Raw genomic sequence first — 19,111 nt, 5'->3', positions numbered from 1 at the left:
TGTTCAGGTTCTAGTCAGTCAGTCCTATGTTCTTGTTCAGGTCCATCAACACTCGATTTATCGAGCTTCTAAAATTTGACTTTTAGTGGTTCTATAGTGAGGTACACGTTATAATGGCAGTGTATGATTAGCAATGGTATTGCTATCCTTATTCAACAAAGCGGATAGCGCTATCTCTTTCTCGCTTTGCTCTGTTGCCAGATCGTCTTTTAACAATGTAGAATTAATAATTAATCAACAAAATATTTCATTTTTATTGTGAAATTATTGAAAAATATAATTTCTTGCTTAATAAAATATAATTGATTATTTTAAACGAGAATGAAAGTTAATATTACATCAATAATCTTATATCAGCTACCATCTATAAAAGGCAGAAACAAGACAGAGGTTCTTCACTGCCATTATAACAAGGACCTTACTATACAACCACTAAAAGTCAAATTTTAGATCCTCGATAAATCGAGTGTTGAGGGACCTAAACAAGAAAATAGGATTAGAACCTAACATAGAACAAGTAGAGTTGAGAAACAAAATTTCGCTATAGGAAACAAATATCGGATCTGTAAAATCCCCTTGAAACTACAAACCTTGATATCTAAAATTCCTGTTTCTTGAACTCCATAGAACTCAACTTGGTCAGGTACCTCAATACTCGATTTATTGAGGTTTCAACATTCGACTTCCAGTGGATCTATAGTTCGACTTATCGAGGTTCTACTGTCGTCAAAAGTGAGACACAAACGTAACACAGAAAACAACCAACAACAACCAGAAGTGTGATTGGAGTGAGAAGCAAGTTAGAACGGCGCTGTTAAGAAATGATTCACTGAAAATACACACAGATTCGATTGCATTTATCACCTGAGGCGGCACCCCATAATGCGAATCTATCTCGGCACGATGGCTCTATAACACACACAACACACCGAATCAACAGCTGGCTCCCAATCGTCCTAACCGTATGGGATCACAAAGAACATGCTTCTTTCAGAACAATATTAATTACGGGGCTAATAAGGATTACAAAACAACAGGAATAGGGGTTATTGATAGCTTAAAAACGTGTAATGTCTTACGACATTGGCAAGCATGTTCTATTTTTTGAATAAAAAATGTAATTGGGGTAAATCTGTGTCAAATTCATAAATGAATACAGTACACGGTCGTTTCAAGTTTTCAAACGAGATATTTGGAACTAATTTTTCAGTGTTATAAATGATTTTACCATGGGAACCTTCTTTATAAAACTGTGATTATGAAAGTGTATTAAGTATTCAAGTATAGTGTCCATTCAATAATTAAAATGGTAAAATATTTTTAGTATCCTTTGTGTTCTATATAAAAAAGATGAGATATTCCAAAACTTTCCAAACAACGAAATTAATAACAGCATACATCAAACAACATCGAAAACAAACCTTTCATTTAATGGGGCAGCAAAACTAATAATTATAATACTCTGATGAAGTTCAGATTTTGATCTACTAATGAAGATCAATTTAAAATTTTGGAGATTGCATCATAAAGTAATAATAATATTCTTCAGCACAGCCCGAAAAACGTTAATGCCAAGTTCATCATCTTTGTAGCCAACAGAAAATTCTGTAACTTGGTTCTTTTGCTGATTACAACGTGACAACTCTTGTTATTCCATACTGATCTGTATCATAGAAAAAGCCTACGTTTTTTAGTGAATCTCAGAATAGGATTTTCAATTGATTTTGATTATTGCAACACAGCTTCAACTTTATAGAATATATTATGATTGGTTGAAAAAACATATAATTTACAAAATCTATTTTTTTCAGAAATTTACGGATTGATATTATTCAATTATAACAATAACCAATTACACAACCTTTCAAGAAAATTCAAATCCCTGAAGAATGTTCAACGGTTGTACAATCTTATCATAAGTAATTAAATTCTAAGTTTGGGAGAAGAGAAGTCTTACACTTGCTCTATTCTTGTTTCATATTGTCTGATTCAATAAGAATGAAATCAAACACGATCATGAGGTACATCATCCGATCTTTAAGAGCTGATTTGATAAATTAATGATTAATTCATATTGTGTTCTTATTCAACAGATTTCATAAATGAATTGATTTAAAATATCAAATCCAACAGTACAAGATTATTGAAGTTTCAAGAGGTATACTTGTTTCGTAAATGGACAACTTCCAACGTATAATATACTTTAGCACCAAAGAATGGAATCAACAAGTGAGCAGAATAAATACATAAAATAAGACAATTATACCCGGTTTCTAGGACACTTAAATCTAATCTAAATCTAATAGACCATTAAATCTTTGTTCAAATGGCCCGTTAGATTTAATAAGTGTCGTAGCACAACAAAATAATCTAAGTACATTTCTTTGATGAATAAGTGACACCCAAACTATCAAATAATAGTGTTAACTGATGTACCTAATTCAATCCAGACTTATAACCAGGTATATTTGCATGTCATAAAATAGTCCTTTATAGTACCTGTCATAAAATAGTGTTTATTATATGCAGATACATTTGCCTGTCATAAAAAAGTCCTAAGTTTATATAGTATCTGCCATAAATAGTGTGACTTATGAATACAGACATATTTTTTTAAATGTATGAATTCAGGGCTACTTTCTTGTATTTATAAAATAGAATTATAGTACCCTTTAAAGTTAATAAAATATTAAAGAACAATTTGTATTCTTGTTTTTTAATATTAAATATTATTTATTAATTTTAAAGGGTACTATAATTCTATTTTATAAATACATAATTGCCTGTCATAAAATAGTATACCTGTATAGTACCTGTCATAAAATACTGTGAACAAGAGAGCACTCATAGCCTACCTGATGTCTCTCGAGCAGCGCCTCGGCGCCAGTGACATCTGAGGCGAGCTCGTCCGAGGAGACAAGGCCCATCATGGAGTTGATCCAGGACATGAGGTCGCGGTAGTCGCTGAGGAAGCGCTGCAGGTCGTACGAGTCGAGCAGCCGCTCCTTGCGCTGGTTGGCCTTGGCCGTCAGCTGCGTCCACTCCTCGTTGATCTCGCGCTGCTTCGCGTACGTCTGCTCGGCTGTGTCTGGGTGGGTCTGCATCAACCGGTTCGCCGTTTCGTCCAGTTGCTTGATCTACGACACAAAACAACAACAATGTCCACTTTATAACAATTACTTTTATAATTATTATTACACGAAAATCCAATTAAATGCTGTGTAAATCCCCCCGAAGACTACTACTGCAAATATTGACAACAGGGTAAACAGCTAGATGGAAATTCGATGAGCGCTACTATACAAAAATTATTAGTCAGCCCGGGGATCGAACCCAGTATCTCCCAATTGCCGGTCAGGAATGCTTATCCTTACACCAAACTGACAATCTCTGGATAGCAGCGCTCATTTTATACTAAGCCAAAGCGGACAGCCAGTCTACAGATGGAAAAAAATTAAAAGTTACCTTTGTTCAAATGCTAATTAATGAATAATAATTATTATTAGTATACGAAAATCTCAATTGAATGCTGTAAATCCCCCCGAAGACTACTACTGCAAATATTGACAACAGGGTAAATAGCTAGATGGAATTATTTTTATGGAACTTCTTCATAATTGATGAGCCTGTCACTGTTTTCAATGACAAATCCACTTTTATCCACTTCATTTTTTATTGAACGTCTTCATAATTGAAAAACACTGTTTTCGTTCTCAAATTCACTATATTTTTTATGAAAATTCTTAAAAAAACTGTTTTCGTAGTCAAATCCACTTTTATTCACTTAATTTGAATGAATAAAATAAAACAGTGCTTTTCAATGTTGTCATTATTTTCAATAAAGTTTTGTTTAGAAATTAAACACAACACCACTTAAATCAATATTTTACATTACTTGAACATGAATCCATAATTATTTTCTATGAGAAAACATGATTTGCATGTTTCTAGTATGTTTGAATATAATTCAAATTCATTTTATTCTGCCATAAAATAATACAAATTGATAAAATAAATATTCTAATTTACAAAATGGTACTACCGGCAAAGAACAACTTGTGCGCCGGCAGTGAGTTCGAACAACTAGGTACAGCAAACATGTCAATAGAAAGAAAATATAGCTTATCCAAACCACTAAAATAAATAAATTATAAAGGTTTTCTAGTTATTGACGTTTTCCAAATGTGTCTAAAATTCGAAAACTAAGTTCGATATAAGAAAAGTTTACTGGACATTTTTTGTTGCAAATTTCATGGTCTTCGGCCGTTACACCTTTTGTGGGACACCCTGTATAGAAACATGTTGAAATAGTTTCGTTAAATAACGAGAAGACATGCTATCAAAAGTCAATTCATTATTATTTAATGGTCTTCGTCCGTTACACCTTTTGTGGGACATCCTATATAAAACCTTGTTGGAACAGTTTCATTAAAGGACGAGAGGACATGCTATTGAAGGGATCAAAAGTCAATTCATTATTAATCAGTTGAAATTGTGACGTTTTTTGTTGCAAATTTCATGAAGAATCTCCAGTCTTCGGTTGTTACACCTTTCATGGGACACCTGTATAAAAACTTGTAGGAATAGTTTTGTTAAAGAACGAAAGGGAATGCTATTAAAGGTATCACAATTAAATTCATTAAATCACTTTTTGCTATTCGAAAAAACGACTAGCAGTCAGATTTTTTACAATAACAATAAATGAATTAATCACTCACTCTGACAACGAGATCTTTCGGCAGGTCCGCCATCTTCTTGGTTGATTAATTCATTTATTGTAAAATATCTGACTGCTAATAGTTTTTTCTAATACCAAAAAGTGATTCAATAATAAGCAGTTCGTGATGGAAAACAACATTGAAGAATTAAATTAATGGATTAGTCGAATCTATAGTCTTCAGCTGTTACATCTTTCATAGGACACCCTGTATAAAACCTCGTAGGAACAGTTTCGTTGAAGTTCGTGAATGGAATGCTATTGAATGGATCAATTCACTGAGTGTTACCTTATCGCCGAGGGCGGCCAGATCGCGCTCAAGGCCCTCGTGCTTGCGCTGCAAGGCCTGCACTGTGCGCAGGTCCTTTCCGAGGTCATCGTTGTTGAGTGCGTCGTCCTTCTCCTGGATCCAGTCCTTGGTCTCATCCACGTCGCGGTGGAAGCGCTGCACCTCGTGCGCCGAGCCCAGCTGGGTGGCGCGCTCCTGTGTCAGCTGCTGCAGCCCGCTCCACTTGTCGTTCAGGTCCTACCAAACCATCAAACAACATTAAACATTTTATTCTTTATTGATTCATACAATTACATCATTAAAAATAATATTACTATACTAATTCCCTTATCACCTATTCATTATTATTAGCTACAGATATGGTGTCAGCTGCTGCAGGCCGCTTCACTTGTCGTTCAGGTCCTCCCATGAATTCTTCTTCTTCTTCTTCCGGCTCCGCGACGGAGATTGGCGATCATCAATGCAATTTGGATTCTATTGACTGCAGCTCGGAACAGAGATGTTGAGTCAATGTTGAACCACTCTCTCAGGTTCTTTAACCAGGATGTTTTCCTTCTTCCAGGCCGGCGTCTTCCTTCCTTCCCATGAATTACAAACCAAATATATTATATATTACTAGCAAATTTATCCACTTGATGCCCACTTAACTCTAGCAGGATACAGCTATTTGCAGTTACAGTTAACCAACTATAGTGAGGTCCACGTTATAATGGCAGTGTGTGATTTGCAATGGTGTTGCTATCCTTGTCTATTGTTCAACAAAGCAGATGGCGCTATCTCTTTCATGCATTGCGATGTTGCCACATCGTTTATCAACAATGTAGAAATTCAACTAATTGACAAAATATTTAATCTCAATCATGACAATTTATTATTACATCTTTAAAAAATATATTTTCTTGGCAAATAAAATATTGTTAACTATTTTCAACAATAATGAACAGTTAAATTCATAAGATATACCAGTAACAGCTGTTTGGGAGGCAAGGCTGAGATCTGGCAAACCTTTTCTCCTATCTTCATACACTGCCATTATAACGTTGACCTCACTATATCTTCCTACACTATCATGGTATGATGCCAATATTTGGATCGTGTGATGTAGATGTGAAATTGTTGTAATATGGTAAGTAATGTATTCAACTTCACAATTGAATTTAATTCAATTTATAACAGCATCCCATAGACATCTTAAAAGCAGACAGGGGATGAGTCACACAAACAAAAACTTACACAAAAAATTGAAAACAAATTATTTAGCGCTGCAGGAACTCGCCAATGGAGTAGTATGCGCCTCATCAATGAATTATTTTTCAACCAATCTCAAACCTTTTTAAATCGGTAGTGTTTTTCAGATCTAGCGGGAGTGTGTTATAGGATTTGGACTTATAATATACTTTGTGATATGAGGACTTATCAAACAAGGTTCTCCTAAGTGCACAGACTAATAACGATGATGAGTTACGACTTACGAATATATTTTAGCTGTGGAAATCTTTATTACGCTTGAAAGAGTCAAGTTGGAGTAAATTATCCATTGCTGAATTGTAGAATTTCTGAACTCCTGAAACCTTATCCTGAAACCGTATCTCAAGAGACGAAGAGAAAACCCGGATATTTATGATAGCGGGCTTATGGTACTCCTAGAGCCACTTTAGCTCCAGCAAATAACACCCTATTTCACATTGTGCACCTCCTCTACCGAAATTTGCCTACATCAATCCAGGAGGCTGAGGGGCGCAGTGTACCTGTTTACAAAAGAAAAATAGTCCAATGGCTATTCAACATTGGTAGGGATGCTTCGGAGGCCCTTGTCAATTCACCCTACACCTAGGTTTTGTCTTGGATATTTGTCTACAGATATTTTTCATTTTGTTATAAGCCATTAGTTTTTCCGTGTTTCGTTATTTTTTCTTTTTCTCTCTCTCTTCTTGCTTGTGTTTAGTTTCCTGTTTTTGATGCGGCGCTCTATTAACTCTTTCGACCTTATAGCACCAACCCATATCAGTAATAGATTTAACCTATTTTATTATCTACATTTGAAGTTATTGTTTAATTAAAGTTCATTTTTTGTTTAGAAAAAAAGTAAAATTTAAAAGTTTTTCAAGAAATGATTTCGATTATCCTGTATTTATTAAGGCTTTTCTAGATAGGAATTCTTTCCCCACACACGGATTTATAGTCTAAGTGGGGAAATATATTTCCTGGAATTGTTTTGTATAACTATTATTGTTATTAGCTATTTTGTATAACTGATATGTATATGATTTTTTGAGGAAATAAATTGAATTGAAGCTTTGGATTGAATTGAATTGAATTGAATTGAATTGAATTGAATTGAATTGAATTGAATTGAATTGAATTGAATTGAATTGAATTGAATTGAATTGAATTGAATTGACTTTAAAAAAGAAAGCCTCAAGTAAAAGTCAATGGTATCCAAAATAATCAAGTTATAACGAATAATATAATTTATTTTATTTGAAAACTAAATTGATGATTGGTGGAATTGAGTGAAAATGAAATAATATGGTGATTGAAGTGTGATGACTGACCTGCAATTGGGTCTGGATCTTGAGTGCGGCCTCTGTCTGTCCGAGACTCATGAGCTGCATGGCGATGTGGTTCATCTCAGCCAGCCTCACTTCGTTCGCCTTCAGGTCCGACTGGAAGTCGTCGAACTTCTTCTGCATCACCTCCACCTGCTCCAAGTCTTCGCCGACATCCTGCACTTGAGCGTGATTCTCCTACAAAGCAATGAATAATTTTGAAACAAAATATGCAAATTTGCACCATCTCAGTTTAAATGGAGAAATATTAGATGATAGTTTAAACCAGGAATGTAACACATTATAATTACAGTTACTATATCAAAAATAGTTATAGTTTATACAGAAACTGTAATTATGATGAATGTGACCATATCAACAAATAATCGTGGTCAAGAGTTGAACCATAGAGAAATTATAGCAAAAGATGGAGAATATGGCCATAAGCAGGAGTAAAATATGTAAACTATGGAATCTTTAATTTCTATAACCATAAAAATATGTTCTAGAAATATCGTTCTACCGTATACGACAATCATGTATGGATATTACTTCTGATGAAATATTATTCCTGATGAAAACACTGATCGTAATTCATCGATTGAAGGAATGAGTTGTCAGTTTTACAGCTTTTTAACCACCTTCTTTGGCTAACATAAATTCAGCTTGGTGATTTTCATAACCTATAAGAACTTGAGAAAATTGGTTTCAATCATAATTCACGAATGGAATAGTAATGGCGATAAGCTTGATTTTTCATTTCCCTAGAATTTCATTATTATGGCCCGCTTGCTCGAAAAGCCAGTAAATTTTAATTGTAATCAATTTCACGAGATCCAATCAGAGAAGGCTTCTTTGATTGGTATCGTAAAATTAAAGACTATTTGAATTTTTGTGCAATCTTCACTATGTGTTTTTATCATTGTTGAATAGGCTACTGTGTTTTTATCATTGTTGAATAAATTAAAAAAAAAATGAATAAATAGAATTAGCAGTTGTTTTATTTATGAATATTAAAAACTAGTGATTGAGAAAGATGTTACCTTTTCTTTGATCCAAGTGGCTAGTTCAGCAGCCTCTCGTACCAGGACATAGGCTTTCACAGTTTCATTCAACTTGTTCTGGCGTTCTCTGGCCAGAGCCAACAGCTGATCATACTGAGTTTCTATCTGGTTCTGTCTGGCAGCAATCGAACTACTGTCAGCAAGATTCTGCTGAGAAGCAGTCAAACCAGCTTCCATTTTCTTCACGTAAGCAGCGGGGACAAAACCCTGGCGGTCGTTCACTTCAACCTTCCACCAGTCTTTGTTGTTGGAGTTCAACAGAGTTAGAACGTCGCCCTTCTTCATCGAAACCTCACGAGGGGACTTCTCGGTGTAGTCGTAGAGAGCTACAACACATTCCTTGCCGGTCACGTCGATGACAGGCGTTTCCTGCTGTCTGCAGGCTTGTGCCTGTTCGCGGAGACCCTTGATGGTGTTACCGAACGCCTCCAAATCAGACACCAACGCCTCATGCTTCTTCAGGAGTGCCTCGGACGAATCCTCATCCTTTCCGTAATCAGTATTACGCACCATGGGCTCCTTCTCTTTTATCCAGGACTCCGCCTCATTAGCGTCGGCGAAGTATTGATGAGCCTGCAACGAGTCTTCCAAATCCTGCTTACGTTGCACAGCTTTATCTTTCAACTGATTCCAGTGGTCGTTCAGATTGCCAGTTCTGACCTTGATTTCATCCGAAGCGAAATGTCCGTCATCGATCATTTGCTGGCCAGATTGTGACACCATTCCGATGCGACTCTCATGGTTGTTGATTTCGGCCAAAACTGCTTGATGTTTCTTCATCAGATTTTGAACTCCGATCAGATCTCTGCCACGATTGGTTGAAGCAGCAACCGGTTCCTTCTCACGAATCCATGCTTCCTCGTCTTCAATATCTCTGAACAATTGTTGAACTTGTAGGGAATCCAACAAGCGCTGTTTCCTCACGCTCATCGGTTGCTGAAGACCAGCGTACCTATCAGTGACGGCATCTTTCTTAGTCTTGATGTTATCGGCATCAAAATGTCCCCTCTCCACGAACTGTTGAGCAGCAACTCTGATACTCTCGATTCTATCCTGATGGGAACCGACGTCAGCTTCAAGTAGCGCATGCTTCTTCTGTAGATTCTGCACACTTGTCAAATCTTTTCCATAATCTTCACTCAACAGTTGACCTTCAATTTCAGACAACCATAATTCAACATCTTCAACGGTTCTGTTGAACTGTTGTTGTTGGGATGCTTCCTGCAGTTTGGATCCCTTCTTATCGGTGGCAACAACAAGGTTCTCCCACAGTTGAACAATCTCGTCCATACGGGACTGGATGCGGGATGAAGCATAATGGTTGCTTTCAATCAACTCCTGTCCTGTAGATGTTATCTCTTCCATACGGGACTTGTTGGCGTTCAATTCTTGTTCGAAATTCTGATGTTTCTGAACCTTTCCATTGAGGTTAGTGGGATCCAGGTAGCTGTCATCGTTAGCAAACTTCAACTTCTCGTTGATCCACCCCTTGGTCTCATCGCAATCCCTCTCGAACTGTTGCAGTCTGTAGGAATCCTCCAAGATAGCTCTGCGTTCTGAAGATTTCTCCAAGAGGGCAGAACGACGCTCCAAGAGCGAAGCACGCCTCTGGGCGACATCATCAGCCGCATAATGTTGTCCTTCAATCAGTTTTGTCGCAAACTCATCCAGCGCCTTGATTTTCTCCTCTTGTGCGGCTAGAGACTTCTCAAAGTCTTCATGCTTCTTGATCAGTGCCTCAACAGAGTCCAACGAATCACCCAGGTCCTCATTGGCGAGGAAAGCTTCCTGCTTAGCCATCCAAGTGTCAGCTTGTTCAGTATCTCTGTAGAACAACTGCAAATCCATACACTGCTCGTACAAAATACGACGTTCCTCCCAGATGGACAACAGGGATGTTTTCTCAGAAGCAAGCCCCACCAGTTTCTCCTTGACCTCCTCAGAGGCATAATGCTCCCTCTGCAACAAAGCCTGCCCAGCTTCGGCAGTGCTTCTGAAGCTATCCTCACGAGCATCGATCTCTCCCTTGTGCTCTTGATGGCGTTCGATCAACGCTTCGGCTCCGGCCACATCTTTAGCCAACTCATCAGCTGAGATGATTGCCTTCATGTCATTGATCCAAGAGATGAGGTCACGGAAATCAGCGAGGAATCTGTGGAGATAGTAGGATTCATCGAGCTTTTGACGGCGTTCCTTGGCCTTGGCGGTCAGTCTCTCCCAGTAGGCGACAATCTCAGCGCGTTTGGCTTGGATCTGCTCGGCGTGATCAGCGTGGATGCCGCACAGGCGTTCAGCCTCGTTGCCCAGGGTGGTGACTTTGTCCTCGAGGGCGGCCAGGTCACGTTCCACGCCCTCGTGCTTCCTCTGGAGGGTTTGGACGGTGGCCAGGTCGCGTCCGTAGTCGTCGGATGAAAGGACGACGTCCTTCTCGGCAATCCAGGCGACGGTTTCGTCGGCGTCGCGGTTGAGGCGCTGGATCTCGTGTGCGCCGAACAGCTTCTCCTGGCGCATGAGGGCCAACTGCTTGAGGCGAGCCCAGGCCTCCAGTAGGCCCTCCTTGCGCTGGCCGATGGTGTCGCGCTCCGGATGTCCGTCCAACATCAGCTTGTCGGCCGCCTCGTTCACCTCCGTCACTCGGTACTCCTGCGACGCCATGTCCTTCTGGAACTCGTCGAATTTGCGCTGCAGCACTTCCACGTGCTCTAAATCATGCCCGAACTCCTCCGAGTTCACGAATGCTTCCTGTAAAACGGCATAAGAATATATCAACATTTATTTTGCCAAATACAAGAAATATTTTTACAAATAAAAATAATAATTAAAATACAATTGTTTTTGGAGTGACTGGAAAAATAAGCCGTGAGCTCCAGCCACAAGTTCTAAAAATAAGAAATACATTTTTTAATCTAATAACAGCAGTACAAATGAGACAATTTTGTTGATGGATAATAATCTATGGATGTTGAATTTTATCAATAATCCAAGTACTTGATAAACAAAATATAAATGCACAGAAAAATAATATAAGAATTGTAGTTTTTATAATTATTACACAATAATACATAATTAATATTGCCAAAATTGGTGATTCATCCAACTCAGTTCTCAATTTAAAATAATAGTTTGTTCTACCCACGATTTTATTAATCTTAATTTGGTTTTCATTACAAAATATCAACTAATTTCAATCGGCCCCATTCACTAGTTCAGTTATTTTGATGTTTAAATAATAATTAACGTCGCGATTATCTGTGACTGCCAAGCAGGAAACCATCTCGGAAAGGTAAGTGCTATCCTTGTTGAGTTTTCTTTTATATTTATTTATTTTACCACAAAAATTGATTTATAGCAGCAAGCGGGTAGCCCTTAATATTGTTTTCTTCTAATACAGTAGACTTGATTGTTTTAAATGTAAATATTTGATAGTTTCATTAAATAATATGGTAGTTTCTATTGATAGTTTCATTAAATAATATGGTAACTGTTCAACCTATGATTTCATCTTTACACCCACCCAATATGTTGGTTATAGTTTCAGTTTTTCTTTATCGTAATTACATATATAGTTTCTTTTCCACACCGTTACATAATTGGTGAAGGCACCCTGCTTACATAATTGGATTGTAATGCCAATGTTAACCTATTGATTAACAAAAAATAGAAATGATTATAATTTAAAAAATTAATTATATGAAAGAAAAATAATACATCTCAAAGAGGTTTAAAGCTCAACGTAAAAACAAACCTCATATATTGAGAGCAATATGAAAATTATAAATAAAAAATGTTTGATAGGATTTTTACTAGTTTTAAAACAAATTGTATGAAAAAATTAATTCCTCAAAATTTAAAATTGTGCGGTTGTTTTTAACCATTCGTTTCCCAGTAAACACCCTATAAAAAATGCGACGATCTAGAATATTGCAGTACCCAATTTTTATCGGTCTTGAAACTATTACTATTGATAAGTTAAACTGTTCAAGGAAAATATACAGATAACATAAAAAACAATTCTACAACATTCATTGGTCGAATGCCATCAGCATAAATTAATTATATATTTTCCATCTACAATAAAATTGATGGAAAAGGGAAAATATGAAGTTGATCAAGAAAATTCAGCCTCTAATCATTATTGAATAATGCAAATTCTATTACGAGCAATTGGGTAAACCAATAAATGATTTTTCAGAAGCAGAAGCATAACTGATAAACTTGCAAGAAATTCTGACCTTATCAGTGATCCAGAACATAACTTCATCACATTGTCGCAAGAACTGAACCAACAGAAGTGCTTGCTGCAATTTCACGCCCTTCTCAGCCAGACGAGCCAACAGCAATTCCCATAAGCGATGGAGTTCCTCTGCAAAATAAATCATACAAATAGTAAGAAAAGATATCAACTAGAATTGTATACAGATAAGTTGTACTCGTACGTAGGTAAAGCCAAGGTGAGTAGATCACCAATTAATAGTAAAATGAATTATCAAAATAGTTGTACAATTCAATACACATAAGTTGTATTCGTAAATAGGTAAAGCGAAAGGTGAGTTTTGATCACCTTTTATCACAAATTATCAACACTGATAGGGATTTTTATCAATAAGAACAAATTAATTAAAAATAAAATGAATTCTATTGAACGAACAAATATACACAGAGCTTTCCGTTATAATAACATGTTTGATAATATTGTAATTTGCAAGGAAAATGATCAATTAACGTATTAAGATCTAATCGTATATTCATAAAACCAATCAACGCCTTCATAACAGAATAGGTGGGTGACAATACTTAATCTGCATGAACATATACAAATAATTATCCATGTATTTTTATTCATGATAATCAACTAATATCATTTTGTATGCTAGGAAGAGTTTCATAAATACGAGGGTGAGTCAATTATCAACAATGTAGGTGTATTTCTGTTCATGTTGGTAGCACTGTTAATTTGCGTTAATGATGCATTCTCTGCTTATTTGTGCTTATATCTAGGCTAGTTTCAAATTGTTATTCCTGACATTGAACAGACATGTTTCCCATCACTGACATGTTTTTAGTTATGGCCGCTCCACTTGTCATTTGCACCAACGTTCAGTGAAACGTTTTTCGAGGTCAGAAGGTGTATCAAGAGAGATTCATCAAAGCTTTCAGTGCTATACGGGAATAGTGTTTTACCATAACTGAGTGTTGATGAATGAAATTCAATAAATTTTGTCCACTCTCCTACCACGAAAAACGGTTGATCCCACTAATCGTTATACTCTTATTTGGTGCAAATGAATAGTGTAGCTGCTATAATTAACAACATGCCAGTGATGATGGAATTGAAATAACTGTTTGAAACTAGCCTAGATATAAACACAAATGAACAAAGAAAACAGCATCAAAGCAAATCAACAGTCCAACCAACAAGAAGAAAAATACACCTATATTGCGGATAATAATTGACCCACCCTTGTAATATTAAAAATAGCTAGTATCTGAGTAAAGTAACCTATAAGAAATCTCATCGTCCGTCTCAGTTTTACTTGCGGAGATAAGTATGAAGAACGAACGACTTAATCAATACTATGCAACACAATAATAATCAAATAATTCAACAATAATTTATGAGAATTCAAAGAAGTTAGGCCTATCAGTAGTGCCAAATTGAATAGTTTATTGCAAAAATGAAGATTAATTCAATGATGAATTTTGTCAAGATGTTTAGATTTTGGTTGCATATACTGAGGCCCACGTTATAATCATTCAGAATTACACAACTTACAGGAAAGTACCACAGGCTTATAAGCCCAAAACGGTTCCAATTCTAATTTATGGCGTTGTTTTAATGGCGTTATATTAGCATCTCCCAATGCTAAATCCAAGCTACGAATCTGTGCCGTTCACATTCGTAGCTTGGACTCAACATTGGCAGATAGGACGTATTTCGGCATAGCTATAGTGAGGTCCACGTTATAATGGCAGTGTTCGATTAGCAATGGTATTGCTATCCTTGTCTATCATTCAACAAAGCAGATAATACTATCTCTTTCTCGCTTTGCTCTGCTGCCAGATCGTCTTTCAACAATATATAATTAATAAATAAAATATTTCATCTTGATTACGAAAATTCATTATGAAATTAATGAAAAATATAATTTCTTGCTTAATAAAATATAATTATTTTAAACAAGAGTGAACAGTAACGGTTCATTCATCAATAATGATGTAATTACATCAATAAACATGTATCAGCTACGGTCTATAGACGGCATTGACAAGACAGAGGATCGGCAACGTTGTTCTCCTATCTTTCTCCACTGCCATTATAATGTGGACCTCACTATAGTATAATCAAAGTTGGAATAAAGAATGAAGGATAAAGTTGATAATAAACTCACCAAGACGCTTCGAAATGATTTCAGCCGCAAAATGCTCTTGGTTGATCATTTCCATTCCGGTATTGTCAAGAGTGACGATGGCATTGCTATGAGCGGCTACTTCAGCTTCAAACGCCTGATGCTTTTGAATTTTTGCCTGTTAAAAAAGAAGTTAGGCTAGGTATATAAATTTCAAGCATTCATAGGAAACAATGTTTATTTATTTATTTTACAATATCTCTTTGGAGACAACAGGTCGAAACCCACAACTGCCTCCTTAACATAAATCATAATAATGTCAAAATACTATAAATTATAATATTATCATGAAAATTCTCATGCATATTCAATTATATAAATAAACTATAATATTAAAATAATAATAAAGTAATTAAACTATTATACTATTGAACTAATTAAACCAAGTGATGATGCAAATTAATGATGCTGATGAGTGCATAAGTATCAAATTATATAATTAAACCATCATATAAAAGTAATAATAAAGTGATTAAACCAAAACTTACTATTAAAGAAATATAAAAAGAAAAGCATTACTCAAAATGTCTTAGTAATATACTAACGTTAATAATTTCTATAACTCATATACTGATGTTAAAAATTTCTATAACTCATTAAATGATAGAAGAGTTCAATAGTGAGGAATATAAGGCCTATTGATTTGTTCTCTTGAGATAAATAAGCACTAAAATTTAATGCAAACAAATAGATATTACAGAAATAGGATTTTTCTTTTACCTGAAGGTTAGTTGGATCTTTGTAGCTCTCATCTGAGGCAGCTTGTATCTTCTCATGAATCCATGATTCGAGTTCATCGGCATCTCTCTTAAAATACTGCAAAACACAAAATTTGATTTGATTTTTCAAAATTAAATCGCTATAAGCTAATTCAGACATTTTTAACCATGTAAGTTTGATTTGAAAATAACCGACGGCGTTCAAAATACTATCCTAGCCAGAATACTATTGTTTTCAAAACACAAAATTTTATTTTTTCAAATTTAAAACGCCATTTCAAACATTTTTATCCATGTAAGTTTGATTTGAAAATAACCGACGGCGTTCAAAATACTATCCTAGCCAGAATACTATTAATTGCTTTCAACATTTTTTCAAGGTGAAACATCTTTGATGAAATTGAAAATGTGTCGATAGTAATTTTCAGCCAGAATACTATATTCTTTTTGAAAATGGAGTGGCCGTAGTCAAGTGGATTACTGGCTTTTAATTCAAATCCCGGCCCGGGCAAGATGTTCATCTCGGAGGTTTAACTCACGTGCTAGTGATCCTTGGTCTAGTGGATCGAGTGATTGCATAGCAGCCCAGAGATCACCGGCTCAAACCAGAAGTTTTTAAACTGGTCACTCCCGTGTTATAGGATTGGCACGTTAAACTGTCGGTCCCAGCTGAAGTATGTCAGTCGTAAGGCCCATTGACGGCTTAAATGATATATTCAGGCGAGGTGGAACTTCCGTCAGTAACTCCCCACCAATAAAAGCCATACGAATATTATTATCAACTCCCGAGTTTCTGATGGACACGTTAAACGTCGGTCCTGGCTGTCTAAAAAACAGTCGTTAGGTCCTGTCAAAGGCCCTGAAATTAATCAGTTGCGACCTGAAAACTCAGACACCAGACCTGATCCAGCCAGGTCACACGACATTATTTTTATTATTATTATTGAAACTTCAGTATCGCTAATTACAACTGTTAATTACGTGCCGGTTGCACAACAGCCGGTTAAATTTTAACCATGATTAATACCACGAGAACCAATCTGAGAAGCCGTCTTTTTAAAAAGGCCTTCTCTGATTGGTTCTAGTGACATTAATCACGGTTAAAATTTAACCGGCTGTCGTACAACCGAGCCTATGTAAGCTAAAATATGCAATACTGACTCAAATAGGTAATTGAGATGAGATAAGAAAATGGATGATAGTTTAATAATATTGGTAGATTTATCATATGAGGTAAGTGGCCTACAGATTTATTTTGATGTGGACAATACCCACATGAACTCAAGCTTGTGCCTGGGTGATGAGTAGATATCTATATCTTTAGGTGGGTTCCAAACCACTAGAAAGCTATTTTCAAACTCATAAAAGATTATAGTAATAATTCTGTTGACAGACAAAGCATACCTGAAATCTGCGAGAATCCTCAAGCTTTTCACGCTTGAAACGAGCTTCTGTCTTGAAGTCGGTATAGCGAGTTAGGACTTGTTCTCGCCGTTCCTGGATGTCAACCGCAGTTTCAAGGATTTTCACCTCTTTAGGCGTTATCTGATCCATTTTGCTGAACTACTGTGAATTAAAAACAAAAAAGCACTTTAGAAACCTTACCAGAAGTTGAATAGGACTGAGTTATAAAATGCAATTTCTAAGGCAAATAGTTAGTAGCTACAGGTTAATGGAAAAGTTCTTAGTTAAAGTTTTAAAGCAGAGTGGATCAAGTCCAGTTTTTAATTAACTTAGGCCTAGATAGTAGGCTATGCAGTGTTAACTCAATTGTCATTATTTTAATATAGGTTGAGAATTAAAAAGTCATGTAAGGTATATTGTAGTATATCCAATAATTTATAACAACTTAGATTCAACTAAGTTACCAATTTATAAAATAATTACCGTTAAACCAATAGGCTATAAATTATTAGGTTGTTACAATTATTATAATGCAAAGTTTCATCTCTCAACATATAGTTACAAGTCTGACCATAACAATTATATTGAATGTTGAAAAATAAACAGAAACTCAAGAGTAAACTTACATCAAGTCGAAGAGTTAAATGCAAGATGCAACTGTCAATAATATTAAAAAGTTAGATCTTTCAAGTAGCATCTACAAGATTTTATCTATATTTTATGTTTTTTTAATTTTATGAGCAATATTGATAGTAAGCAGTATAAAAATACACAGTGACTCACGCTTCCAGTAAATTGTGATTAAATATGAAAATTGATGACGCTAACCTAACCTTTATTGAACAATGATACCGTTCATTCAGATTATGTCAATACATCTGTCTTTTATATGTATTTAAACACGTATTAATCAATAAAAAAATAATTGTTACTAAGAAATGTAAAAATTGATACAGTGTAACCTATTTGTACATAAACAAAATAAATGGGTCGATTTCAATGTAGCCTATATATGCCAATTGAACTGTCAATCGTACTGAAAAACTGCTCCTGTCAATGTTTTGCAACATTTCTTACAACTGAAATACTTGAAAATTGTTGGAAAGTGAGATATTTTTACAAATTATGACAATAAATTGAAGAAAGAAGTTAAAATAGACAGTTATCTAATGAAAATTGGATCCAAAGAAAGTGGTTGGGTGTGGCGTTGAGCTGACAACTCTAGCGAATCCTTCTATATTTATTGGTTTCAACATAAAATTTAAATAATAAAATAGTTGAAAAAGTCAATTAAATTACTTACTTCAGCTGAAAATGGTTAAATCTGAAAAGAAAACCACTAATTGACGATCGTAGCACAATCTCAGTACACAGGACATAGACCAAACAAATGGCTGACCAGTGTTGCCAGTGCAGTCTGGATATTATGAAAATTCTCGCCGGAAGCCTGCGGCGTTTTCAACCAATAGCGTTGAAGATTCTCGACGGTGACATCATTTGAACTAAAATAATCTGACCTTCCGTGCCTGCATTCTCTCATCCATGCTTCACTACTTCACTTCAATTTATTTGGTTGTGGGCGTTACTGTAAATGGTTTTGAAATTTCACTGGCGAGAAATTCTTCTCTCAAAACATAGACTGCCAAAAATATAGAGCAAAACCTCTAATATCGATGAGCGATATAATAGCAATCAGTATTAGTGGCGCACAATCAAAACTAGCATATCACTTCTTGATTGATGAGTCTTCAAATCATGACATTTCTGTTTTAATTATATTGGTAGGTATTCGAAGTCACGAAGACCCACTGATATTGAAAGTGATACACAGAATATTCCATTCAGATCATTGGCCTGTCTGTACGGACAAGGTTTCATCTTTCTATTGCTCAAGTCACGAGAGCAGCGGAGCGGCTGTTTATAAAGATTGGAATGGGTGACCTCAGTATAGTAAATTTATTT

General features: G+C 35.7%; 1 protein-coding gene across 8 annotated transcripts in view; it reads right to left on the bottom strand.

The window, feature by feature from the left end:
• Positions 1 to 18,606, bottom strand: part of LOC111062476 (spectrin alpha chain-like) — a 53,269-nt gene extending 34,663 nt beyond the window's left edge. For 4 of the 8 annotated variants that reach the window (XM_039433142.1, XM_039433139.1, XM_039433141.1 and 1 more), the window contains exons 1-10: positions 18,453 to 18,606; positions 17,150 to 17,311; positions 15,747 to 15,842; positions 15,009 to 15,144; positions 12,852 to 12,982; positions 8,599 to 11,361; positions 7,562 to 7,753; positions 5,007 to 5,243; positions 2,856 to 3,137; positions 865 to 909 (exon numbers count right to left, since the gene is read on the bottom strand). In XM_039433142.1, coding sequence (XP_039289076.1) covers positions 865 to 909; positions 2,856 to 3,137; positions 5,007 to 5,243; positions 7,562 to 7,753; positions 8,599 to 11,361; positions 12,852 to 12,982; positions 15,009 to 15,144; positions 15,747 to 15,842; positions 17,150 to 17,299 — 4,032 coding nt within the window. In that variant the 5' untranslated portion in view covers positions 17,300 to 17,311; positions 18,453 to 18,606. Of the gene's footprint in view, positions 1 to 864; positions 910 to 2,855; positions 3,138 to 5,006; positions 5,244 to 7,561; positions 7,754 to 8,598; positions 11,362 to 12,851; positions 12,983 to 15,008; positions 15,145 to 15,746; positions 15,843 to 17,149; positions 17,312 to 18,452 lie in introns of those variants that run through there. The other 4 variants (XM_039433143.1, XM_039433144.1, XM_039433147.1 and 1 more) reach the window with 3 other exon arrangements.
• Positions 18,607 to 19,111: the final 505 nt, after the last annotated feature.

This window comes from Nilaparvata lugens, chromosome 7 (assembly GCF_014356525.2).
Source record: "Nilaparvata lugens isolate BPH chromosome 7, ASM1435652v1, whole genome shotgun sequence".
Classification (NCBI taxonomy): domain Eukaryota; kingdom Metazoa; phylum Arthropoda; class Insecta; order Hemiptera; family Delphacidae; genus Nilaparvata; species Nilaparvata lugens.
This window is presented reverse-complemented; position numbering and strand designations above follow the sequence as displayed.